The 8,543-nt window shown below is 39.7% G+C and overlaps 1 protein-coding gene across 1 annotated transcript; it reads left to right on the top strand.

Moving 5' to 3' along the window:
- Window positions 1-2,948: 2,948 nt before the first annotated feature.
- Window positions 2,949-6,491, top strand: MAP10 (microtubule-associated protein 10). Its single transcript, XM_010838596.1, has one exon. It carries the CDS (start codon window positions 2,988-2,990, stop codon window positions 5,715-5,717), a length of 2,730 nt encoding a protein of 909 aa, XP_010836898.1. The 5' UTR covers window positions 2,949-2,987; the 3' UTR covers window positions 5,718-6,491.
- Window positions 6,492-8,543: the final 2,052 nt, after the last annotated feature.

Here is an 8,543-nt window from a genome sequence, read left to right as displayed (position 1 = left end):
TACCTGGAGAATTCTATGGAGAGAGGAGCCTGGTAGGCTACAATCCATGGGGTCACAAAGAGTCAGACACGACTGACCAATGTCACTTTCACTTTCACAATGAATACCTACAAGACCTTCTAGAACATCCCCAAAAGATGTCCTTCTCATCATAGGGGACTGGAATGGAAAAGTAGGAAGTCAAGAGATACCTGGAGAAACAGGCAAATTTGGCCTTGGAGTACAGAATGGAGCAGGGCAAAGGCTAATAGAGTTTTGCCAAGAGAATGCACTGGTCATAGCAAACACTGTCTTCCAACAACACAAGACACCACTCTACACGTGGACATCACTAGATGGTCAACACTGAAATCAGATTGATTATATTCTTTGCAGCCAAAGTTGGAAAAGCTCTATACAATCATCAAAAACAAGACTGGGAGCTGACTGTGCTCAGATCATGAACTGCTTATTGCCAAATTCAGATTTAAATTGAAGTATGGAAAACTGCTAGGGAATTCAGGTATGATCTAAATCAAATCCCTTATGATTATACAGTGGAGGCAACAAATAGATTCAAGGGATTAGATCTGATAGACAGAGTGCCTAAAGAACTATGGATGGAGGTTCATGACATTGTACAGGAGGCAGTGATCAAGACCATTCCCAAGAAAAAGATATGCAAAAATGCAAAATGGTTGTCTGAGGCGGCCTTACAAATAGCTGAGAAAAGAAGAGAAGCTAAAGGCAAAGGAGAAAAGGAAAGATACACCCATCTGAGTGCAGAGTTCCAAAGAATAGTAAGGAAAGATAAGAAAGCCTTCCTCAGTTATCAACACAAAGAGATAGAGGAAAACAATAGAATGGAAAAGACTAGAGATCTCTTCAAAAAAATTAGAGAACATTTCATGCAAAGATGGGCTCAATAAAGGACAGAAATGGTATGGACCTAACAGAAGCAGAAGATATTAAGAAGAGGTGGAAAGAATATACAGAAAAACTATACAAAAGAGATATTCATGACCCAGATAGATAACCATGATGGTGTGATCACTCACCTAGAGCCAGACATCCTGGAATGTGAAGTCAAGTGGGCCTTAGGAAGCATCACGACAAACAAAGCTAGTGGAATTTCAGTTGAGCTATTTCAAATCCCAAAAGATGATGCTGTGAAAGTGCTGTACTCAAAATGCCAGCAAATTTGGAAAACTCAGCAGTGGCCACAGGACTGGAAAATGTCAGTTTTCATTCCAATCCCTAAGAAAGGCAATGCCAAATAATGTTCAAACTACCACACAATTGTACCCATCTCACACACTAGCAAATTAATCCTCAAAATTCTGTAAGCCAGGCTTCAACAGTACATGAACCATGAACTTCCAGATGTTTAAGCTGGATTAAAACATGCAGAGGAACCAGAGATCAAATTGCCAACATCCATTGGATCATTGAAAAAGCAAGAGAGTTCCAGAAAAACATCTACTTCTTCTTTATTGACTATATCAAAGCCTTTGACTGTGTGGATCACAACAAACTGTGGAAAAGTCTTCAAGAGATGAAAATACCAGACCACCTGATCTGCCTACTGAGAAATCTGTATGCAGGTCAAGAAGCAACAGCTAGAATCGGACATGGGACAATGGAGTGGTTCCTAATTAGGAAAGGAATATGTTTAGGCTGTATATTAACACCCTGCTTATTTAACTTATATGCAGAGTATGTCATGCGAAATGACAGGCTGGATGAAGCACAAGCTGGAATCAAGATTGCCAGGAGAAATGTCAATAACCTCAGGTATGCGGATGGCACCACTCTTACGGCAGAAAGTGAAGAAGAACTAAAGAGCCTCTTGATGAAAGTGAAAAAGCAGAGTGAAATACCTGGCTTAAAACTCAACATTCAGAAAACTAAGATCATGGCATCTGGTACCATCACTTCATGGCAAGTAGATGGGAAAACAATGGATACAGTGACAGACTTTATTTGGGGGGGGGGCCTCCAAAATCACTGTAGATAGTGACTGATGTGATGCCGGGAAAGATTGAAGGCAGGAGTAGAAGGGGCCGGCAGAGGATGAGATGGTTGGATGCCATCATGACTGGATGGACATGAGTTTGAGTAAGCTCCAGGGGTTGGTGATGGACAGGGGAGACTGGCGTGCTGCAGTCCATGGGGTCGCAAACTGTTGGAGACAACTGACCTGAAGTGAATAATAGTTTTAGTCCTAGTGTGTTTTTTTTAAGGAATCTCCATGCTGTTCTCCACAGTGGTTGTATCAGTTTGCGTTCCCACCAACAGTGTAAGCGGGTTCCCTTTTCTCCACACTCCAGCATTTATTGTCTAGATTTTTTTGATGCTGGTCTTTCTGACCAGTTTGAGATGATACCTCATTGTGGTTTGGATTTGAATTTCTCTAATAACGAGTTGTGCCTTAGTTTTGATGTACCGAAATCATTAACGTAACTCTCCTATACCTGGATGTCTCATTGGCGATGTGCCCACACTCACTGTATGTGTCTCAGGGACTCCTCACTAAGACAGAGACCTCCATGCCACTTTAGCGCCATATCCTTATCTTTTGGGTAACCAGCAGCACAGAAGGCCAGTTGTGGACAATTAGCTGACTTGCTTTAGCCTGGAGATTGGAAAGGAAGCCCTGATTTACTTTTAATATTCCTCTGATAGATTTGACAGGCCTCCAAAATTGCATGGGACCTGTAGTGATAAAACGTGACTCGAACAAAAAAAAAAACAAACATGCTTTTACTGCTCTCCCCACCCCGCCCCATTCATAGCTTCGGTATTATCACAAGCATTGTGTTTATACAAGTCTGGAAACCAAAGAGGTATAGTGAGAAGCCAAAATTCCCAGAGCAGCCGCATCTCGGACCTATCAGGGCGCCCTCTCAAGTCTCGCGAGAGAACAAGACAGGCGCCGGGTTTTCCCTGTTTCTCGCGAGAACGAAGGACTTCTGCTTTCAGCTCACAGCGTCTCCGGGGCAACAGCAATGGCGTCCGCGGTGTCTGAGCGGCTTTTCTCGCTGGAGCTACTCGTAGACTGGGTATGCCTTGAAGCCGGGCTGCCGCAGCCACCCGTAGTTGCGGAAGAGGAGCAAAAGGAGGAGGGAGAGGAAGCATCGCCGCCGCGGCCATCGCACAGCCTGTGCCCCGCGGTGGCCTTCCGCCTGCTGGACTTCCCCACGCTGCTGATTTACCCTCCCGCCGGCCCCGCCGCCCCCGCCCAGGAATCTCGGCCTGGCCTGGTTAGCTTCCGTCGCGGCAAGTCCTGTCTCTTCCGCCTGCAGCCCGCCACCTTGCACCGCCTGCTCCTTCGGACCCCGCTTTACACCTTGCTGCTCCAGCTGCCCCCCGGACACCCGACCCCTGCCCCGCAGCTCCTGGGGGCCTGCAGCATTTCTCTGGCCGCGGCGGTCCACAAAGTCCTGGGGTCCGCCGCCCCCGGCAGCTCCCAGAGTCATCGGGGAAGTTTCCCGCTGTGTAACCAAGACGGGGAGCGGATTGGGGACATTGCTCTGGGCTACCGCCTGAGTGATCTGGGAAGCAGCTTGTTGGGCCATCTGGAGCGGCCAGTCACTTCTCCAGGAGGCGGAGTGGAGGGTATGGAGGTGCAGAAGTCAGTGGAGGTCAGCCCCCAAACCTGGCAGGAAAACCAGCAGCTGCAGCAGCCAGACTCAGAGCCAAGCCCAGGAGATGCTGATAAGCCTCTAGTGGATGTAAAAATCTCAAGGGCAGGGAAGGATTTGAAGGGAAGAGCTTTCCATAGCAAGGCTGACTCTGATTACACGGATTCTATGGAAAATGGCAAAACCAACTCCGATATGTGTTCAAAGGGTAGCAGTGAGAGGAGTGTTAGCCCCCCAAATCAAGAAGGCACAGAGGTGGAACTTGAAACTAACATAATTTGCCCTCCTCCTCTGTATTACACTCATTTGACTCAAGAAAAGACACCCCCTCAACAGGGTAAAATTACCATTGAGTCTCAAATTAATGCACCTGAGGAATGGGATGATGGTACTTTTCTGAAAGAAAACGTTGTAAATCCCCCAACACATACTAATCCTCCAGAACATACAAATTCTGCAACAGGTGAGAGTTGTCCAGTGCTTATAAATCCTGCATCCGTTCAGGATACAGGAGCAAGTAATCAAACTACAGACCATCCTCCAACTGAACAAAATAGAATTAATACTATAAGGCAACTGCCTTTGTTAAATGCTTTGTTGGTTGAACTGTCCTTGTTATACAACCAACCCATGGCAAGCCCTACTCATATACATCCTCACTTAGCCTGGTTATATAGAACTGAGGATAAGAAGTCACCAGAATCTTCGGTGAAATCCACCTGTAAATCTGAATCTAAAAAGGATAAGCTTTCTGTGGGGGAAAATGAGAAGTCACTGAGTCTTCAGTATAAAAAGAACCAAACTGAAAACCTTAAGAAAGGTAAATATTTTGAAAAGAAAGGTGGTGCCCCCCCAAAAAGAGTTTCAAGGGGAAAACTACTTTATGGCTTAACAAACACACTTAAACTACGTTTAAAACAAACAAATCCTGATATGTTAGTAGAATATGAAAAGAGAGAACAGTATAAAAAAATGCAAACACAAATGTTAGGTGCAAAACTCAGAATTCCATCATCCAAAGTTAAGATACTAAGTTTTGCTGAACTGTATCAGAAGCCACATGAACTGCCTAAAGATAAGTGTTTAGAATCAGATGCATCTTTCGCTGAAAATAGCAATACCTCAAAGCAAATTAGTGTAGTTGTTGATGACCCTAGCACAACCACAGAAACTAAACTGAACTGTGCAACTGAAAAGACAGTTGATTGTGATGAAAATAGAAGCAATAATGGTTTTTTGGGAGAAATTTTGAGTCCTGCAAATTCTGTTGTCTCAGAAAGGTTTATTTGTACAAATACTTTGGAAGGAAAAGTGAAAGTCCAAAGTCCAGGTGTTTTCCAGCAGGTTGCAGTAGTTGACAGAACTGTAGTAGATAAAGAAATAGATGGCAAGCAGGTCAAAATCACTGGTGATGACATTCTAACTGTTGATATCAATGAAAAGAATCCAAGTACAAGTAGTTGCTCTGAAAGCATCTCAGAACTAAAGTATTCAGATGACTTCACCAGTCCTTGCAGTTCTGAAGACACCAGCAGAATTTTACGAGCTCGTGATAGCAGTCCAGGCACAGAAAATCCAAAACACAGTCAACATACAAGCAAGTCCAGTGAAACAAGATTGTCCATAAGGAAAAACAGCAGTGCAAAGAGTTCTGTTCTTAGTCCACCTTTTTCAGCTGGATCTCCAGTACTCTCACATAAAAGATTTCCTGTTTCAAAGACTCAAGATAAAAGTCTGGAGGAAGCATCTTCCAGTGATTTCTCTTCATCACACTGGACTGAGGAAAAAGAAAACCAGAGAGACCAAAACAGTATGCATAATTCTAAAGTTATAAAGCAGGATTGTGACATCTCTGCTAAACCTAAAACAAGAACAGGTTGCAAGTCCTCAGAAAAAAGCCAGTCACCTCGGACATCTCAAGTGAGTTCTTACCTGCCTTCTAATTTGTCGGAACTAGAACTTAATGTCCTGGATTGCAGTACTTTAGATCACTTTGAAGAAGACTGTGATGACCTTGGTTCACTAAACATTTCCAAGCAATGCAAAGATATTTGTGAATTAGTAATAAACAAACTTCCAGGATACACAGTGTAAAAATATGTGCTTTTAAATAACATTTAATTTGTTTTATAAGCTATGTGTACTGTTAGTGAAACAATTTTAATAGCCGTACATAATTTTTAGTACATAAATGTATGTGAATAATTCTTTTTCAGAATATAAGTGTTTGTCATTCCTTTGGGGTTTAAGTAAGATTCTGCCACTAAATCTGACAAGATTGATCATGAGATGGTCTTATAAGTAAGATTTAAGTTGTTCAATCTTATAAAAATAAAAGTATCTTCCTAAACTGCCCCTATTAAAGTATCCTAAAGCTGACTTCATTCACACCATTGAAAACAGAAGGCTAGTTAACAAAGATACCTTCAAATTTTAATGGGAATAAATCGTTTAATGGATATAGAAGACTTACTGTTGAGAAGCAGAAAGGTACGAAAGAATTTAGGGTATAGCTACTGCAGTTATAAGGGGTTAACGTTTTATTTAGACATGAATTCTTTAGGGAAATCTTCTGGGAACCATACACATTCCATATCTTTAATAGGTGAAATCCTTTTTATATGCTGTCATATAAAAAAAGCTCTGTGTGCTTTTTTTTTAAACCACAATTTGTGTAGCTACTTGATTAATGTTTATCTTATGCTACACTTAAGTTCTGTGATTGAAGGGACCATGTCTGTTTTGAGCAGCAATATGGTCTTAGTGTCTGGCACAGTCTCTGGCATATGGCTGGGGTGCAATAAAAGCATTTGTTGAACAAATACGTGATGGCTGTACACTTAACATACCTAACGAGAGGGATTGGAATTAAGCAGTAAAACAAGCAGAAACCTAAAAAATATCCTTCTTGGATACTGGTTATTTAACTATAGTATTTTCGTTTTGCTGAAACACCTTTTGGTGTTCTCTGAAGTATTTGGAGAAGGGAGCTAAAAAAGGAGTCTTCCTATACAGTTTATTGTATAGAAATTCAGTTTATTGTCATTTCAGCTTATTCAAGTTATTTTTAATGTATGACAGTTTATTTCTATGAAATCTAGTGATCATTTCTTTATAATTTCTTCCATTGGTTTTATATTTAGATCTTATTCTGTGTGCAGATATTTACATGTGTTTTCTTCTGTGTTATATTTAAATTTTACACTTAATTTTTAATATAACTAATACTTTTGGATATATGAGGTGAGGCCCTAATTTTCCTAAGTAATTAAATAATTATGTAGGTATTATCTTGACTGATCATAACAATAGAATTTAGTTAGATGGTGAGATGAAGAGACTATTTTGAGGAGCAATATGAATAAAGAATAATGATGGGAATGAACACAATGCTACAATGTACACATAGGACTGAGAAGACATTATGTTATCTTGGTTAAAATGGTAGTGTCACACTACAGAGTGGTAGAAGAAGAATTTGTTGAGTAAGAAAAAGTCCCAGATTGTAGGAGCTTCAAATGCCAAGCATAGTCGTATAGTCCTAAGCAGTAAAAACAGTATTTTAATGTATAAGTTGAATATCAGTAAGTAGTCATGACATTTTGAATATTTTAAATTATTGAAATAAATTTTTAGAGGTCCAGAAATTATACCAGTGAAAATTTTGGAGTATGAAATGTTTTTAATGGCTATGATCTTACTTTTTTGGTAAATATAAAACATATAGTGTTTCATTTCACAAAATCAAGCTAATTTACTGGTAGATGCTGTAGCTGACTATTCAGATGACATCAGTTTGGCCTGTAAATTGTTAGCAAGTTTTCATTATCATGGAGGAAACAGAAAATATAAGCAATATTAGAATAATCAGAGAAATAATTCTTAAAAACTATTTGCGAGTAAATTGTTGTGTATGATGAGAATGGGTAAGGGAAATGATGAATTCAGCATATTTAAGGTACAACAAAGACAAAAGAACTTTAAATTACAAAATTGAGCAGCTAAATAAGCTTCTCTTTGAGTTATTCCATGAACACCTATTTCTAGAATTGTGGAGGTGGTGGTTTTTCTAGCTTAATTCTAACGAAATACCTGTTTCATGTATTTAGTACTTCCTGTTTGAATCCTATATTCAAATTGTACTTCATGTTTTAATTCTAAAACCTGTAAACTTAGTACTTTAAGAATGTCATAATAGATAGTACTCCTGAAGCCTTAATTATCTCCTTAAATTACTTAAAATCATTGAAACATGAAATAGTTGTTTTAGATTAAAAATGAAAAGAGAAGGATCCAGGAAGTCTTGGCTCACAAACTGTCATTCTGTACAAGGATCTAGATATTTTAATCCAAATTAAAACATAAATAGCCTTAAGGATGGGTATATCTCTCGGTCCAAGGACAGTTTATGATTAGGCAAATATAAATATTATGTATCTAATAGATGTAAGTAGTATTTATCTTACTTAGATGTTGCTTTGTTATGAAATTTCTTTGCCTTGCCAACAACACAATGTGATAATTAAAATCTTTTTTTTTTTTTTTAATTGATAGTCTTTACCTAATAGTCCTGAACTTTCAGGGTCATAAATAGGGAAGAGTGTCACTTAATTGTAAAACTGAGCTGCTGCAATCTAGCTTTTCTGAGCAGCTTAGGTATCTAAACTGCTGTGTTAGGGCTACCTCTCTGTGATATTAACTGTCAACAATGACAAGTTCTTTGAACTGTTACTAAAGCAGATTCGAAGAGGACTGTGCAGGTGCATATGTCCAATTTTTTGTTTTTTTTCTGGAGTCATCTGCATGCTATTCATGACATTTCTAGATACAACGAACAGTGATACTGAACTCTTACGCACTTGTGGCTCTGTTGAGAGCCACCTGTTCACATCTTGATTAAATTAATTTTTCTGCCTGTAC

This window comes from Bison bison, unplaced genomic scaffold (genome assembly GCF_000754665.1).
Source record: "Bison bison bison isolate TAMUID 2011002044 unplaced genomic scaffold, Bison_UMD1.0 scf7180017864099, whole genome shotgun sequence".
In the NCBI taxonomy this organism is placed as follows: Eukaryota; Metazoa; Chordata; class Mammalia; order Artiodactyla; family Bovidae; genus Bison; species Bison bison.
Note: the sequence above shows the minus strand (reverse complement) of the source record. Positions and strands in the feature narration are given on the sequence as shown.

Bases quoted from the DNA above. Each gene is read 5' to 3' on its own strand.
- MAP10 (XM_010838596.1), top strand. From the start codon at position 2,988: ATGGCGTCCGCGGTGTCTGAGCGGCTTTTCTCGCTGGAGCTACTCGTA.